At 38.5% G+C, this 18,304-nt stretch overlaps 3 protein-coding genes across 19 annotated transcripts in view; 1 reads left to right on the forward strand and 2 right to left on the reverse strand.

Annotated features, from left to right (window-relative positions):
• SDCBP (syndecan binding protein) overlaps positions 1-1,595 on the forward strand; it is a 29,968-nt gene extending 28,373 nt beyond the window's left edge. For 8 of the 9 annotated variants that reach the window (XM_009455308.5, XM_063816015.1, XM_063816016.1 and 5 more), the window contains exon 9: positions 395-1,595. In XM_009455308.5, coding sequence (XP_009453583.1) covers positions 395-449 — 55 coding nt within the window. In that variant the 3' untranslated portion in view covers positions 450-1,595. 9 annotated transcript variants of the gene reach the window in all.
• The window catches only part of NSMAF (neutral sphingomyelinase activation associated factor), a 77,680-nt gene continuing 60,294 nt past the window's right edge, over positions 919-18,304 (reverse strand). For 5 of the 9 annotated variants that reach the window (XM_009455427.5, XM_054656757.2, XM_063817121.1 and 2 more), the window contains 13 exons: positions 17,987-18,118; positions 16,605-16,647; positions 16,134-16,297; positions 14,297-14,405; positions 12,968-13,026; positions 9,623-9,690; positions 8,763-8,830; positions 8,207-8,330; positions 6,367-6,450; positions 5,196-5,346; positions 4,636-4,738; positions 4,389-4,498; positions 919-2,939 (listed from right to left, as the gene is read on the reverse strand). In XM_009455427.5, coding sequence (XP_009453702.3) covers positions 2,845-2,939; positions 4,389-4,498; positions 4,636-4,738; positions 5,196-5,346; positions 6,367-6,450; positions 8,207-8,330; positions 8,763-8,830; positions 9,623-9,690; positions 12,968-13,026; positions 14,297-14,405; positions 16,134-16,297; positions 16,605-16,647; positions 17,987-18,118 — 1,310 coding nt within the window. In that variant the 3' untranslated portion in view covers positions 919-2,844. Of the gene's footprint in view, positions 2,940-4,388; positions 4,499-4,635; positions 4,739-5,195; positions 5,347-6,366; positions 6,451-8,206; positions 8,331-8,762; positions 8,831-9,622; positions 9,691-12,967; positions 13,027-14,296; positions 14,406-16,133; positions 16,298-16,604; positions 16,648-17,986; positions 18,119-18,304 lie in introns of those variants that run through there. The other 4 variants (XR_010159572.1, XR_010159571.1, XM_009455426.5 and 1 more) reach the window with 3 other exon arrangements.
• Positions 7,106-7,552, reverse strand: LOC742509 (small ribosomal subunit protein eS26-like). The gene has a single exon (XM_009455425.5). It carries the CDS (start codon positions 7,515-7,517, stop codon positions 7,170-7,172), a length of 348 nt encoding a protein of 115 aa, XP_009453700.1. The 5' UTR covers positions 7,518-7,552; the 3' UTR covers positions 7,106-7,169.

Raw genomic sequence — 18,304 nt, forward strand, 5'->3', positions numbered from 1 at the left:
CTACCCTTGGAGGGGGTAAAAAGGAGTTATTGTCATGACTAATTTTTCTAGGGTTCTCTTTTCTTAAATCACTGATGGATCCCTCTACCCCAACTCATCACAGCCTTGTCATTTTCTTTCTGTTTTTTAAAAATCACCATGTTTAATGCACAGGAATTCATTTGTATCCTAACTTCTCTAGCCAAATACAGATAGTCTTTCCCACTGAGTGTCTGTCAACAACTAGATTACCAGAGATGCTTCTGGACTCATTGAAAAGATCTTTCCCTTCTCTCCATTCACATTTGATGCTAACAGGTGCTAAATTGGAATTGGGAATTTTCTTGGATTAATGTAGCATTTTGAAAAACAAAAACCAGAATCTCGGTATATAATAAAAGTACCTCTCTTGTAGGATGGCACCAAGCATTATGAAAAGCCTAATGGACCACACCATTCCTGAGGTTTAAAATTCACGGCACCATGGAAATGTAGCTGAACGTCTCCAGTTTCCTTCTTTGGCAACTTCTGTATTATGCACGTGAAGCCTTCCCGGAGCCAGCGAGCATATGCTGCATGAGGACCTTTCTATCTTACATTATGGCTGGGAATCTTACTCTTTCATCTGATACCTTGTTCAGATTTCAAAATAGTTGTAGCCTTATCCTGGTTTTACAGATGTGAAACTTTCAAGAGATTTACTGACTTTCCTAGAATAGTTTCTCTACTGGAAACCTGATGCTTTTATAAGCCATTGTGATTAGGATGACTGTTACAGGCTTAGCTTTGTGTGAAAACCAGTCACCTTTCTCCTAGGTAATGAGTAGTGCTGTTCATATTACTTTAGTTCTATAGCATACATGCATCTTTAACATGCTACCATAGTACATTTAGAATGATTGCCTTTGATTTTTTTTTTAAATTCTGTGTGTGTGTGTGTGTGTGTGTGTGTGTGTGTGTGTGTGTGTGTGTAAAATGCCAATTAAGAACACTGGTTTCATTCCATGTAAGCATTAAACAGTGTATGTAGGTTTCAAGAGATTGTGATGATTCTTAAATTTTAACTACCTTCACTTAATATGCTTGAACTGTCGCCTTAACTATGTTAAGCATCTAGACTAAAAGCCAAAATATAATTATTGCTGCCTTTCTAAAACCCAAAATGTAGTTCTCTATTAACCTGAAATGTACACTAGCCCAGAACAGTTTAATGGTACTTACTGAGCTATAGCATAGCTGCTTAGTTGTTTTTGAGATTTTTTAGTCAACACATAATGGAAACTTCTTTCTTCTAAAAGTTGCCAGTGCCACTTTTAAGAAGCGAATCACTATATGTGATGTAAAAGTTATTACACTAAACAGGATAAACTTTTGACTCCCCTTTTGTTCATTTGTGGATTAAGTGGTATAATACTTAATTTTGGCATTTGACTCTTAAGATTATGTAACCTAGCTACTTTGGGGTGGTCTTAGAATATTTTTCTGATAACTTGTTCCTTTTCCTGACTCCTTGCAAACAAAATGATAGTTGACACTTTATCCTGATTTTTTTCTTCTTTTTGGTTTATGTCTATTCTAATTAAATATGTATAAATAAAGTTACATTTTAGTCTGTCTATTACTGCATCATTTGCTTTCACCAAACTTATGCATGATCTAGAAGGCAGGCAGGTGAAATTCACTTTCAGCTGTGGGAGACATCATCTCCCAGAACAAGCTGACATTCAGGGGCCCTAAGAACAGCTCTCAGTGCTGAGACTGAGTGTCAGGAAAATTGCTTCCAGCTGGGAACCCCAGATTACCAGGGCCAAAAGAGCTGGTTCACACCTGCCATGCAGCAGGAACTCATTGAGGCTACTGATTGTCCCTAGCAATACCTGAGACCAGGTAATATTTAATAACACTTGAAACTGACTTTGGAAATTCTATTAGTGTGGTCTGACTCAAGTTTTTTCTCCTATGTCATACTACCTGCAAGATACAACAATGTTTTTAAAGAGTATAGAAAAAATAATAAGTCACACACTTACCATGGTTCAGAGGTTGAATATAAAAGGAAATCTGCTACTGCTATACAGCTTACCTTGTTTGAAATTTAGAAGAGAAAAAAATATTTGATTATCTACCTGAGTCTGAAGATAATTTCAAAATAATGGAATTACATTCATATCACTAAATATGGTTTTCTAGAAGATGATTCTAGACTTGTGGTCTTAAAAACACTAGTCTTTTAAGTGACTTAAATAAAATGAAAACAGCTTTCTTTAGAGAAAAATATTTTTAATGTAGAAAAGATGAATAGCTGTAATGAAATACAAACCGTTCCTATACACAGTAAACTTACTGTTATAAGAACTGCTAATCCTTCTCCAGGTTCTTAGAATCTGGGTACAGCATTATAGAAAGTAACCACGCTATGAAAACACACACCCAAAACCCGATGGGTGGCAATTGTGATAGATTAGGAAGACAAAACAGATTCAGAAGTAGCAGAGAATACTGCACATTTTCTTGGAAAATTTCTTAATTGTTCAGTGCTTTCTGACAAGTTTCCCAGCCCAATTTATCTCTTAGCTATTCTCTGCTACTTAGTCCTGTCTTCTGACAATCATCATACGGGGACGATCATCTGCCTTACAGTGTAACATGTTTTTCCTAACACTGCCACATTTTATCTGCCCTAAGAGAATGGCAACTAATGGCTTTCAATGAAGTCACCATGATTTAGAAAGTTTAAAACCACAAATTTTCCATGTGGTAAAACTTCTAATTACTAACATTGCACATTCACCAGTCCGTTTAAAAGTTTGGTTTAAAAATGCATTAAATAGAGTTCAATTTAATATTCAGGAGAGGAAAAGGCACTTAATACTGCAATTTCCAGAATATAATTTGTCTGTCTTCCCCTCCTGTGATGATACTGCTACACTGTTCATTCATCCATATACATGTCACAGCACCTGAGAGAAAGACATTTTGGTTAGTTAGGAAGTTGACCAGGAGGCACCCAAAGGTAAACTTTACTCTGATGCTTACTCTTGCTTTGCTATTCATTTAGTAAACAAGTAAGTTCTATTTTTTCTTGTCTGCTTCCTATAATAAAACCCTTGAATAAATTAAAAATAATTGCTTGGTACAAAGATCTTGTGAGGAATACTAAACCATTTAAGTGTAAATCTAAAGCTAAAACAACTGGGAATTATGGATATAGAACAATGCAAATAAATACCTTGGCGAAGTAAGTATAATACAGGTATAACATGACAAAAGTTAGGAGACAGATGTGAAGGAAAAGGTGGGGAATTGGTGTAAGGTTATTGGTTTATTTCCTTTTCCACTGGAAGGGGTCAAATCACATTAAAGTTACTAAGTTGAGAACAAAAGTCACAAAGAATTTCATTTTTTTTGAAATAGTCTCACTCTTGCTCTTACCCAGGCTGGAGTACAGTGGCATGATGAAGCTCACTGTAGCCTCTGTCTCCTGGGCTCAAGCTATCCTCCCATCTTAGCCTCTTAAGTAGCTGGGACCACAGGCGTGTGTCACCACACTTTTCTAATATTTCTGATTTTTAGTAAGAGATGAGGTTTCACTATGTTGCCAAGGCTGGTCTCAAACTCTTGACCTCCCACTTCGGCTTCCCAAAGTGCTGGCATTACAGGCCTAAGCCACTGAGCCTGGCCCAGCCTTTTTAAGGTATACATTTAAGAAGAACCATATGAAGTCGAGTGACACAGGGAAGAGAATGAAGGTAGGAAGTTACTGCTTACAGTGGGAACTCAAGGGGTAACAAGAGACACTAGAAGAATTAAAAACCAAGTCCTCCAAATGATCAGAAAGCAAGCAAGAATTTGTAAGCAAACAATCTAGTGAATCTCCAAGAAATATTACCAAATGAAAAACATGGGCAGAACAGTTTATTATACTTCACATAAACAATTTAATACACATATACCCTCTCTTATTCACAGGACACACACAGGTAAAGTACTGCAAGGAGGACTGGGAGGTAGGAGTCAGCAGTAGAAAGAAGCCTTAATTTTCACTGTAGTTCCTATTGTATTGTTTCTGGGTTTTGTTTTTTTTTTTCTCTTTTTTTACTATTCTAAAAATTTAAGATCATACTATTACCTTTAAGAAAAATAATAGCTTTACGGTGGTTTTTAATTCTCCATGTGAAAGTTAAAGACTTCCTTTTTGGAGTCCAATGCCTGTTAACATAAATCTAAATCCTGAGTAACCTACGAGATGCAGATCACCTGGCCAATCAAGAGGCTCCAGGGACATGTTTACGACATGGAAAAACCATGGGTGTTTTTTGCCCAAAAAGAGTGTGTTCCCTGATGGAAAAGGCAGGCTTGAGTTCATTATCTTGAGAACAAAGATCAAGACAACTGCAGTAGCTGCTTACCTGTGTGGCCCTGTATTCTCTCACTGATTTTTGCTCCAAGGAGGTCCCAAATGAGCAGTTCACCAGACTGACTGCCAGATAAAACAGAATTTCCATCCCAGACAAAGCACCTGCAAGAATGATTTAGAAATAGTCCTTTCTTCATCATGAAGGAAGGACTATGTTGAACTGGCCAATGTAAGCCCAAATGAAGTGATCATGAACGTGTCTGTAAATGTCTTCGCCCCCAGTAACTCACAAACTATACCTCTGGGGCTCATCTGATGTCATGGAGGAGATGAGCATTCCTGTCTGCACATCAATGACATTAAGACAGCCATCTGCTCCTGTGCTGAGGACATGGCGACTATCTGCAACACAAGGTGAGACTCAGATATGAGTGACAGCTTCAGAATGTGGTTTACGTTATTCTGGATTTTATTTCTGAGTCCAGTGGCCTAATCTCCACATTCATTTTCCTCAAAATCCTTGTACTTAAGCAACGACTATCCTCTCCTTGAAATGGTTCCAGCCCTTTCCAAGATGTAAGGATGAGATGACACTTTGATTATGAGTTCATTTTTATCTTAAATTAATTTCTCTAATGAGGAATTAAAAATACCCAGTCCTGCTTTTCTACCTGATACAAATGCCACAAGTATACTGTACCCTGGCATAAAGCAGTGTTAGCCACTGGCAAAACCTCTTTTATCAGCAAATAGTGTTTTTCTTTGTAAGTTTTATTGTTTATTTCAAAATTAACGATATTGTTTATTTCAAAATTCCAATTTACCTAGTATTATCTGTTTTAAAAAGGATAATATCTACCTGGGCTAAAAGCAGTGTCACATACAATCCCTGAATGGCATGGAATCTGGTGCATTAAGGTGGCCGTTGTGAGGTCCCAAATATTCACTGTGCCTTCTTTGGTGCCAGAAACTAACAGTGTGCTTGCAGCATTTAAACTGATTGTATCTACCTAAGGAAGAAAACACATTGATACATATTCCATTAGATTTATGGTCATTAGCTATGTTTCTCTAGTCTGATTCAAATATGTAGTCATCATGATATAAATTAAACTCTATTGTGCAGTATGCTGGTGTTGCTAATGCAGATGTATTTCAACATCATCCTACTGAATAACTTATTTTAAAAATGAAATTAAATTCTTTATAAGCTAGTGAATACAAGAAGAAATGAAGTATTGCTAAAGTAAAGGTAATGCTGTTTTAAAATAGCTTAAAACTGACAGTCTCAGAAAGATAACTCTATGAATAATAAATTATAGTGAGCCGCCAAAGTGCCTGAAGCACAGCCAGTCCATGATTATTTGAGGGATTTGTGGGAGTGGGGGAATCTCTCGAGGCTATACTTGCACATCATCATGAATTACATACTAAATATTTCTCAAACTCAGCTAATCTGAAGACCATGGAAATTAGGCATCAGTTCACAACCTTAGAGAAAAGGCAGTACTGTGAACTACAGCATAAGATGCAGCAGCGTGACCCGGAGAAAACAGAGCAAGTGAGAACTGAGTGCCTGTTGGCTCTGCCAACAGGCTGCATGCACTTGACCATCCCAGACAGCTGGTCACTCTCCCCCACTGTTGGATGGGTGTCTCCTGGACAGATGGTTCCCTTCCACCTTCTGGATCAGAAAACATGATCATAGGCCCTATCTTGTTGCCCCAAAGAGTTTGAGGGTACCAAATATTCAACGTCCTGCTCAGAAACTACTATTTTGGAATTCTAGTTGGATGGTAGCTAATTCTCAGGGAAATGTGCAAAGAAGTAACTTGGAGAAAAAATAAAACAAAACAAAGTAGACTTGGAAACCTAAAGAGTCAACACAAAGAAAAGAACTGAGATTTAGCCTATAATCTTCCATTAACCAAATAAAGCAAAACGACATCAACAAAACCAAAAACCTTCTTCCAGCCGAACCCCTAGACTTTTAAGGTCAGTTTTCTGCACAGTTTATTGCTGGTACTCACACTGACATCATGTTCCAGCTCGGCCAGCAAGTCAAAGTGGTGTCTTTTGGTGCCTGGCATCTCTGCAGGAACACCAGACCACACCTAGGATGGAACATATTGCAGAAGGTATTTTCAAACATTTAACAAAAAGTCATTTTCTAGTGCATTCAAGAGAAACTCCTCTGCTCAATTTCCATGTAACAGACTTGCCAATAAAGTTAAGCTGCACAGTGCTCCAGCTCCTCCTCCCTATGCCTGCACTTTCTCCCACCAGCATGTGCTTGCTTACTGTCCCTTGTTTGTACCTGTGTGTTTCTATCACCTGCACTTGCTGCTGTAATCGCGTGACTTTAGTATGTGAACTAAGGAAATATGAGTGTAGAAGTATTACAGTGTCTTGAGAACACTATTAATGTTTTGAGAAGACCAAAAAGGATGTTACCTCCAAAATAACTAAAAATAGGTACAGGCAAATAAACTTATCTAAAAGAATGGAAGAAAAATTCTGAAAAACTCCTGGAGGAATTCTAACAATTTTAGGTTCTTGCTTTCTTTTACACCAACACGAAATAGAAACTGAAAATAATGAAAGCTGGCGTGGTTTATGTAAGATTTCAAAGAAAAGACCGAACATATTCCTACATCGAAAGAAGGGTGAATGAATGAGCAGTCAGATATTTTCAGTTTAAATAAAATGTGTCTTTTAATGATTCCTCACTTTAACTTGACATTTTCTTTCTTTCTTTTTTTTTTTAAGTACAATTTCCATTTTATTTTTCTCCAGAGAATAGCCTGTCTTCAGTCTTTAAGAACTCAGCTCCTTACATGGGCTTTGGTGGGGGACGTGGGGCAGCACCCGCAGGTCTAAATCGGGGTGGGGGTGTTCGGTCCTTGCGGGCTTCACGAGATCGATTCCTGACTACTTTGCTGTGAATTGCACAACTCATACAGTAATGTAGCTTCACATACAGCTTGGGAAGCACATAGGCATCGAAGATGCTCGCTTCAGAAATGTCCCTGACTGCTGCGGCCTCCACTATGTTTCGAATGATGAATTTCTTAATGGCCTTGTCCTTGGGCACGCATCGGGCACAGTTAGTGCAGCGAATAGGCTGCACGTGGCCGCGGCCCTTTTTGGCACGACCATTGTTCCTTCTTTTCTTTGTCATCTTGGAGGCACGGACCGGAGAGAGCTAACTTGACATTTTCTAATTAACTATAATCAACTAATATTTCTGATCATGGCAGATGAAAGGGGCTGCTACTACACATTTCTTTCTAACTCTGCTATTGAATGAATGCTAGACCATCCATCCCACAATGGAATACACAGTACAGAAATCATGATAAACTTCTTATTATATTAAGAAGTGGCTATAATTCCCACCACTGCATTCTAGCCCCAGCCTAGGTAACAGAGCAAGACACTGTCTCTAAAATAATAAGTAAATAAGGAAGTTTTTTTTTAAACAAAAAATAAAAAGGATGTACATATCACAAAGTATGTGATACATAAGGATATTGAATGTTATTGCCTGTGTTTAAAAAATATATAATATGTATTATATAAATAAAAAATATATAAATATATGTAATATATAACAGATATTATATTTTAAATATAAATAATATATAAATATATATTATAGATATATTTTATATACATTTTTTAAACACAGGCAATAACATTCAATATCCTTACACTCACACGCTTTGTGAAAAAGAGTGAAGTGACTGAACACATTAACAACAGGGAGTTGAGTGGCTTATAATATCTGTATGTACATTTTAAGCTAAAAATTATATATATGCCATATAGCATACCAAGTTAAAAAAACTTTTAAAATTATATATGAACCTTCACTGTAGAGTCCCACGATGCAGAATATAGCCTGTTGTCATGCCAACAGATCTTACTAACAGCATCATCATGTCCCATTAACGTGTCCTGGCGTCTTCCAAATGCTATGGAATAAAAATAGCTAAAAGATAATGAGAAGTATTACAACAGTAGTCTGGCTTAATTTTAAGGCTCCTAAACATATATTAAAGAAACATTATGTTGTTTCATTCTATACTTACTAGGCTCACTAGAATTACCAATTGCTTGTTCTCAAATTACTAAATCAAAATATTCAAAACTTGAATTTAAAATTAGAAATTTCCATGTCTGGCTCATCTGTGTTTTCTCCTCAATTTAAAACTTAGAGAAAAACAGACTCCAATTGGAGAAATTATTCAATCCAAGTAATCATATTCAAATCCAACCATACTGTCCTCATCTCTAATATCTGATCCCTTTAGAAAATAGTGCTGTGTCCTGGCAGGGAAAGCTTCTGGCTTTTCACACCTAATGTCCACAGAGGCAGCTATTCTGCACGTGGAATCACAGAGCAGGGTGCACAGATACATACACATTATTATCCCATGAAGAAGTTATGACAGTGGCATCTCCTGGTAAAAGTAAACAAGACGATAAAGCCTGAAATACAAATGATTTGACATTAACAATCTATAATAATTAGTAAGTCTCTAACACAGTAAAGCTATCTTATAAGTTTCCGAAAAATTAATGCTCAAATTGTCTTTATGTGGCTCTCCTCCTATTTACGCAGATTTTCTCAACTGGCTAATTCCAGCTGTAGGGTTTTTTCCCAAATGCAGGAAGGAATGTCCACGTATGTCAAGGGTATTTACGACCTAGCCTGATGACTCTCCAGGGTCCTGCCCTGGGCTGGAAGAAGCCCACTCACACTCTGGAGTAAATCTCCAGTTGGGGGCAGGCTGGGGATGATCCTCAAGAAAGAAAATACCCGCTCTGGACTACAGACTTGTGTGGGTAAGAAAACCTTCCAAAATTCTTCAGAGAATTTCCAGATCTTTTGCATGATTTACATTAAAAATAAAATGTGTTCTTTCAGAAGAATTGGTTTTGTCATATTAGATATCCTACCAACTCAGAGATGCATAAATTAAGTAGCACATAACATTTAGTCTGACAGCTAAAAAAGGGAGAGGTTTATTTAAGTAGAATTCTACTGGGTAGCTCTCCAAGTATTTTAAGCTAAAAATGAAATCACAACAGTAAGAGAAAGTGGCAACCTGAAAAAAATTTTACATTGAAATTAGAAGTAATCTAACTAAGGTATCTGGTAGATTTACTACACAGGAATAAACTCAATTGTTTTGGGAGAAATAAAGTATTATTGTATGGGTGTGTATAAAACAAACTACTACACGGATTTCTATTATAATACTATTAAAATGAACTCACCATATTTGAAAATGATATACTTCTTTGTAGCATTTTTGATTCTTTAGAAAACATCTTCAAGGTGGAATCTAATTTAATAATGAGAAGTAGACATATAAGAAAGATTTCCTAACCATTACAGACGTCAAAGAACAGCTGCTCTTCTTGTTCCTGGTGGCCAACAGTACACTTTATACCCCAAAGTACAATCTTATGGAAAACCGAATGTAAACAGAGCTAGATGACCTAAGGCCTCATCCAACATTAAGATTCTATGACCTGTAACCCCATAACAAAAACATCAATTTAAAAATCCAGCACAGACATGGTAGGTATACTGTTGACATTTCAGCATGACTGCAGGCAGATGTGGTAGCTGGCATATGCAGAAAGTTACAGGGAGGAAAATAGCAATTTTAATAGTAACATTGAAACAGTAATTTTAATACTAAATAAGACAAAAAGATCTTGGCAATATGTTTTCTTTAAAAAAACTGCCCAATTATAGTTATAGTGTGATACCCTTGCAATGAACATTAGTTATAGAAGGGAACCACTGACTTTCTAAATAATAATAAAGTAGAAATTAAAAATCCAAGCATTTAATTTTCCTGTGTAACAGAAACCTTTCTTTTTTTTTTTTTTTTTTTTTTTTTTTTTGAGACAGTATCACTCTGTTGCCCAGGCTGGAGTGCATTGGTGTGATCTTGGCTCACTGCAACTTCCGTCTCCTAGATTCAAGCAATTCTTGTGCCTCAGCCTCCCGAATAGCTGGGATTTTTTGGCGTGCACACCATGCCTGGCTGAGTTTTGTATTTTTAGAAGAGACTGGGTTTCACAGTGTTGGCCAGGATGGTCTCGAACTCCTGGCTTCAAGTGATCCGCCCCCTTCGGCCTCCCACAATGCTGGGATTACAGGCGTGAGTAACTGTGTCCGGCCTCAAAACAACCTCTTAAAACCCAAGACTCACAAATTACAAGGCTCTAATATGCTTCAAACATCCTATATCTGAGATATGTAACAATCTATTTTCTAACTTACACAACATGATGTCGGAATGATCTTTAAATAATTTCTTCTGCACGGTATAACTTAATAATTCAACCCAATTTTTGCAACCCCAACACACAGAATTCCTGACAATTTATAAACATGAGCCTCAATAAGATACTCTTCAGCATTAATTTGAAAACGAAAACAGAAGAATGAACACAGTATCACTTGAACCTTCCCCTGAGCAGTATAATTAGATCTGATAGTCTTCCCAACCTTGCTTTTGATTCTCTTAGGCAATTCTGAGCATTCACCACAAAATCTATTTAAGATGATTAATTTGAGACATCCTACAAAAAAAAAACAGAAACCAGTCGGTTCTATAAAGATGTTTTTCTCTCCTTGATGTCTAGTGGTTAGGATTTGGTGCTCTCACTGCAGCAGCCTGGGTTCATTTCCCAGTCAGGGAACCAAAAAAATGGAAAAAGAAAATAATAAAACAAAAAAAAAGATGTTTTCCTTGAAATCAGGGATCCCCTGTACTAGAGGTCATCATGTTAAAGACTGCAGTAAAAGCTAAGCTCATTAAGTGGTGGGTTCTGTGCCTGCCCACATACCTAAACATACTGTATATTAGAAGAAGATATGTAATTTTGGGGTGACCATCAGGATACATATAAATCAGTAATATGAATTATGAAAATCTAAATATGAGAAGAAACAAACAGAAAAAACAAAAGCTTTTGACTATTTTTAAACTCTCTCAGCTGGGTGCGGTGGCTCATGCCTGTAATCCCAGCACGTTGGGAGGCCGAGGCAGGCGGATCACCTGAGGTCAGGAGTTCAAGACCAACCTGGCCAACATGGTAAAACCCCATCTCTACAAATATACAAAAATTATCCAGGCACGATGGTGGGTGCCTGTGATCCCAGCTACTCGGGAGGCTGAGGTGGGAGAATCGCTTGAACCCAGGAGGCGGAGGTTGCAGTGAGCCAAGATCACGCCATTGCCCTCCAGCCTGGGCGACGGAGCAAGATTCTGTCTCAAAAAAAAAAAACAAAAAAAAAACCTCTCTCTCCTTTATTGTGAAAATCCACAGAGGAGTGACATAATGCTTAATAAGCCTCAGGGGTTTGAAGCCACAACGCTCATCAAATTCATGGTTAACAAGGTCATACAAGTACAACTGAGCTGAACGATTTAACAAGCCATCCCAGACAAATCCTGCTAAGAACACAGGTTTTGCTTAAAGATAAAGCACTTTGTCTGAGGCTATAATTTTTGGCAAACTCCACAGGTAGAAATCCTGGCAAAATACAGATTGCTTCCTTCTATCAGAGAAGTGCCTCGGTGACCCTGGCGTGGCCCAGTTTGGGAACTGCATGTGAACTTCCTTTTGATCTACTGTGTAGAATCACTTCTACGCTTTGTGGAAAATTTTTTTATATACAATCCAAGACAGTATTTGAAAAAGAACAGAATGAAATACTACAGATCATAAACAATGATAACAGAATCTGAGAGTAGTAATTCTGATTTTCCTGAAAGTGTTTAGTTGGATAGCACTTTGTCTTAATGAATGAAAAATATAATCTCCTATGATAAAGACTAAAGAACGAGTAGCCTTACTTTATAAAGTTACAAACTTTGTCAGAACAAGTTGTTTTCTCATGGAAGCAGGAAGCAAAGATACTACCCTTCCATCTCTGCGTCTTCCAGAGTGCCAACACAGTGCTCTCAACATGACAAGGCCAAGACATACTTTAATAAATAATATATAATGCAGACTACCAGGGAGAGAACAATGGTGTATATAGTAAGGGATGCTTTCTGCTTTTCAGCTATAAGTCATATCAATGACACACGGCAAGGGTTTTTATAATTTTGATAATGTATAAGCATATTAAATAATACATGAATTTGATTTTGAGCTAAATCAAATATCCCGAAGAAATATACACTGAATGACAAAACTGCAAACCGTAACAGCAAATCTGCATTTCCACGTGCCGACAGGCACACATCAATTTCTGATACAGCACTTGCTACTCACAGCCAACCCCAACAAGTGGACAGGGCACCTCTCATGGCAGGCAGGAAGGGCCTGACCCAGAAAGGGTGTGGAAAGGAGGCTGTTTCTGTCCTCTGTCCTCAACTCTGGGAAACCTCATCAGCAACAGAAAGATGTTTCATTATTATTTTTGGCAAATTACCATGAAACTCTATGTAATGTACCACAAAGGAACTGCTCTAAGTTTACTTTATGTGGAGGCAGCACATGCAAGTGCAGTCCTTGACCACGAGCTAAATAATAAAGAACTCAGACATTCTAGGATTTTGGTTAAGCCGCCTTTCGGGGAGGAACACTGACCTTGGGATGTTGTGAATACTGAAGATCCATTGCGAGAGACCGTGATTCCAGTAACTGCTCTGCTCAAAAACAAAGTTTCACAAATTACTACTCATGATGTGTTAGGATACCCTCTTTGTTTCATGTCCTTGATTTAATTTTACCAAGTTTCCTTAATTTTTTTCTTCACAGCATGTCTGCCGGATCTGTCCCAGCATAAACCTGCCATTACCAAATCACTGCTTGGCACCTTCTAATGTTCAGGCAATGCCTGTGGCTAGAAAACATCCCCACTCTTTGCTTCCCTGTGCTCCACATGCAATGCTTTACATATTCCTGACAATTTCTGGCAATTGGAAAGCTCTTCTCCTTCTATTCCCCCTCGTTTGACCATCACCAAAAGGACAAACTCTTCTTCACAGTCACTTCACTTGCTGATTACTGAAGCTAATTTACTCAGTGACTATTCAATGATGAGAAAATAGGTTCCAGCCTGTCCTCTTAAAGGATCATTCAGTCTTCACTACCTTGGATTACAAGGTCCCTTCCTATGTGCCATTTAGAGAAGTTGAGAAAAGACAGCCATTGTCATCATGAATCAGCCAAAACTCCTTGTTTCTCTTCGGGAGGCTGGACTGTGATGTGAAGCCATCCATCTAATGCACAGCAGCATGCCCAGCTCCACCCATGGCCTGTATGCCGGAGGGGCTGTCTGTGGTCATGGAGCAAGGTGGGGCCTAGTCTCTGGACCTGGGTTTCCTCTCTGTAGTAGGATGAACAGGCTAGGTCAGTGCTTCTCAAGCCTTTCTACCAGAGAACATGAAGGTCTTAATGAGAGAGGGCAGAGAACACATATCATCTCTGGGTCCAACAGCAAGCCCAATTTCTTAGAAGCATAATTATTGTTTTTAAAATTCATGTGAACTTTGCAATGTTCTCTGGGAGAGCTAATTTTTTTAAAAGGTGCCTTTTCACCTACATTATGTGTAAATCCAACACTCGTGGGGTATACATCACACTTCTCCCATCAAAGATTCAAGGAGCTGTGTACTCCAATTTGAGAGGCACAAAACTGGCTGCTCTCTGCTGACCACATCTTGTACTGTGAAGTGACAGACTGCAGAAATGACAGCACGGTAGCCACCACAAATCATTTCATGCCAAACTTTCCCTACTACATCTACCTCAGGTGGAGATCACTATAGACATTTTGGGGAGATTTTTAAAAATAAAGACAACATTGAAAGGGAATTTTCCCTCTGACTCAGCTTAAAACAGTTTAATCCCATGCCAAGACCCTAACTTTTGCCAGGACTATCAGCTGCTGAGAAGAAGCAGAGATATTCTTACTCTTTGTGGATTTTATAGTGCTCGTGTAACTGCAGTTTGGTGATGTTATTCCAGGCCAGTGTTTTGCTTTCTTCGGTCAGGTCTTCAAAAGACTCTTCACCTGGAGAGACTACATTAAATTCTCGCTAAGTCAACTAAGTTACCAACAGACAACAGCATCAGATTAACAATATTTTCTATTAATATCAAACAACTAAGAAATGAAACACCCTGTCACAATATAACTGCTTTGAAATGTACCTGTTAGATGGTTCCATGTTAGTCAAGGAAAAAAATTGTATAGAGAAAGATTAAAAGTATCTTTGAATAATACTGGAATCTTTTTATACTTTAACAATGTTTGCAAAGTTTTCACTCGGCCTCTAACTTATGAATTTGGGGAAATACAAGACTGAGTCATCATTTCCTTGTCAACATTGTTTCGAAAACCTGACAGTTGCCTAAGAATGCAACAATTTTGTTTTGGTTTGGGGTGGGGAAAGCAGAGATGAAATCAATTACCGCAAGGGCTTCTGGCAGGAGTAATCCTTTTACTTCTGCTTTAAGAAGGGCTGAAACAATTACCATCTTAAAACAATCACATGACAGTGGTTACAGCCTGGTGACTAAGCAGAGTGCAGTTTGAAACAGCATCACAAGATAACCCTGTGATATTCATGATTTAACCCTCTAGAGTATTCTCTCTTAAAGAAGCTACCCCTGGGTCATGTAACTCCAGGAAGCTATTTCTCCATGCTTGAGAGAATGCTCAGCTATGTATGCCTAAAATGTCTCGATGTCCTTGGAACAGACAGGAGGATAGGAGATAAAAAGTGATTCTGCTCCCAAAGCTCCACAGAGTGTCAACCTCCTTCTGGAAGCCTATAGGTTTGAAGTTGTCTTAGGTAAAATCTAAAACCTGGGTAACTGGAGAAAGGTGAGTGTTCTTTCCTACCTTTCCAAATATTAGATGTGAGAACTGGGTCAAGTTCAATTTAGTGCCTAGCACATGCCCAGCGCAGAACAGATACCCTGTAAATGTTTGTCAAATGTTAAATAAGTGAAATCCAATGAAGAAGAGAGAGCACTTTGAATTCAAGATGTATGTGGGGCCGAGCGCGGTGGCTCAGGCCTGTAATCCCAGCACTTTGGGAGGCCGAGGAGGGTGGATCACGAGGTCAGGAGATCGAGACCATCCTGGCTAACACAGTGAAACCCTGTCTCTACTAAAAATACAAAAATTAGCCGGGCGTGGTGGCGGGCGCCTGTAGTCCCAGCTACTCAGGAGGCTGAGGCAGGAGAATGGCGGCGTGAACCTGGGAGGCGGAGCTTGCAGTGAGCCGAGATGGCGCCACTGCACTCCAGCGTGGGGGACAAAGCAGGACTCCGTCTCAAAAAAAAAAAAAAAAAAAAAAAAAAAGATCTGTGTGTGGGTATAGAAGAGCATAATTAGGGCCAGAGAAAGTCCTTTCTGGAAGACAGCAGGGCTGACAGTGACTGGGAAGGCAGACTGGACAGCTAGGACTGTAAGAATGAAAAGGCGAATAGCTAAGGATCAAACACCAGCTTCAAAACCACAGAAGAGAAAGAGAACCACATCAAAACATATATGGCCAACTTTCACTCATATTCAATTGCCAGAAAATAAAAGCGATTTGATTTCCCTTACAGTCTATAGCTGAAAACAAACAACATCAGCAAAAACAGGTATTTGTTTTCAGGAGAACTGCAATAAGGCAGGAGAACACAATCATCTCTAAGTAGCACAACAGTATATGTCTTATCTCCTCTTCAGAAACATCTTCATCACAGAAGAGAAACAAAAGGTGCTCACGTTTATTCTCTTTACAAAATTTACCTGGGGAATCTGCCATAGAAGCATTATAACTGGAGGTCTGGGACAAACTTTTAAACTTCGGGGTGATCCTTCGAGGATGTGGTGTCACAAATAGTTGTTTTGGTGTCTGCCCAAATTCCAAGATTTGCGTAAGCATGGCTACCTTCTCATCAGGATCCTGGATGCTTTGGGACAGAACACAAATAATGTAGTGAACCACTAGGTTCGAGTTCCTTGAAAGCATGCATTTCAAATAGTACTGATCAATAGGAGGGACTAACCCTCAAATAATGACAGCAACTATGTACCAGGAGTCTAAACCTCATTACAGACCTTCAGAATATTTTCTGATGCTCAGTAACACAACAGTGAAAGCAAGATAGAATTCATTTTAAAATTTCCATACCTCAACCTTCAAATAAATACAATAATAATTTAGATAAAGACATATCTTATAACTCAAGTAGAAACTCCTTATTGACATATAAGTACCTGTTCAAGTCTACACCTCCTTCATAGGTCAGGGGATGAAATACTGAAAAAGACATACAAAACACTATTGAAAGATGTGCTATTTCAATGTAATATACACTGTTTAGAACCTAAACAATGCAACAACTTAAAACTCATGTTCAAAGAAATTGCTATGCACTTTGCAAAACAGACTAATATCCAACTGCAGTAAATAGCAACTTGAATATTATCTTCAGATGAACAAAAATCTACTTGTCAGGTAGAGGACCTGTCATCTCAGTCAGCATTGTTTTCTCCTGAGAGGAAGCATGACTTATAGAATTAATAAGACGGAATTTCCATGTAAAAAATTAGGTCTGAATTTCCAGCTACAGCTCCTTGTTATGAACATGGGCGATATGGATTATATGTGAGTTCATTTATTAAAAAAAGAAAACACACATGAGAAATGTGGAAGAAGATAAGCATTGAAACTGAAGAGAAGGTATATTGCTGCTATTTTCTGTTAAATTAAAAAAAAACTCTGGCAGCTACTTGGGAGGCTGAGGCAGGAGGATTGCTTGAACCCAGGAGCCAGAGGTTGCAGTGAGCCAAGACTGCGCCACTGCACTCCAGCCTGGGTGACAGAGTAAGACTCTGTCTCAAAAAAAAAAAAAAAAGAAAAAGAAAAAAGAAACAAAAAAGAAAAGAAAAAGAAAAGGAAAAGAAACTCTGGGTCTTCCATAGGAATTGAGGCCACTGTTCTATCACACTGTAATAGAGTTTTAATTGAAATTATTCAGTGGGATGTAGAGTATATGCTAAAATTAGAAGACTTTATAAAAAGACCTCTTGGGGCCAGGATGAATTTGGTGTTATTTGGGCAAAAGTCCTCCCTCCTTATCAGTTACTCAATATCTAATCCAGGGGCTGGGCGCAGTGGCTCACACCTGTAATCCCAGCACTTTGGGAGGCCGAGGTGGGCAGGTCACCTGAGGTCAGGAGTTTGAGACCAACCTGGCCAACATGGTGAAACCCTGTCACGACCAAAAAAAATACAAAAAAATTAGCTGGGCATGATGGCAGGTGCCTGTAATCCCAGCTACTCGGGAGGCTGAGGCAGTAGAATCACTCGAACCAGGGAGTCGGAGGTTGCAGTAAGCCAAGATTGTGTCACTGCACTCCAGCCTGGTGACAGAGCAAGACTCCATCTCAAAAAGAAAACCAAAAAAATATCTGATCCAGGGTCATGCAGCCAGTGGACGCTGGAGTCTGACAGAACATGCTTCCACTGAAGAAATAAGACTAATTGCTTTGGCCTCATTTTTTTGTTGGTATTGTTTGCTTTCATTTTCCAATGAAAATGAATAATGCTAAATATTCACCCAATGCTAAATAAAATTTCAATGAATATTACATACCATTATGGGCCCCAACTGCATCACTCCCTTTTTGTTTGTAGCCAAATATTAGATCAATCCACTCGTGAAGGTGTTCAGACACATAATTGCTTTCCAATGCATCTTTGCTCTTCTGGAGAAAGTCCTCGGGACCTATTAGATTAGACTCAATCGAAAAATCATGGAGTCTTCATTTTTTTCCTCCCATTTCTCTTGTCTATCTATATGTATATAAAGCTTCTAGGACAGGCAAGAGGTCCATATTTCTTAATGCAGTTTTCTTTTTCTATCATATGAAATGTAAGTTTTTTAGGGAAAAAAGTGGCAAGAATCATTTTC

This window comes from Pan troglodytes, chromosome 7 (genome assembly GCF_028858775.2).
Source record: "Pan troglodytes isolate AG18354 chromosome 7, NHGRI_mPanTro3-v2.0_pri, whole genome shotgun sequence".
Lineage (NCBI taxonomy): Eukaryota > Metazoa > Chordata > Mammalia > Primates > Hominidae > Pan > Pan troglodytes.

Excerpts from the sequence above, each read along its gene's own strand:
- LOC742509 (XM_009455425.5), bottom strand. The coding sequence starts at position 7,517 with ATGACAAAGAAAAGAAGGAACAATGGTCGTGCCAAAAAGGGCCGCGGC.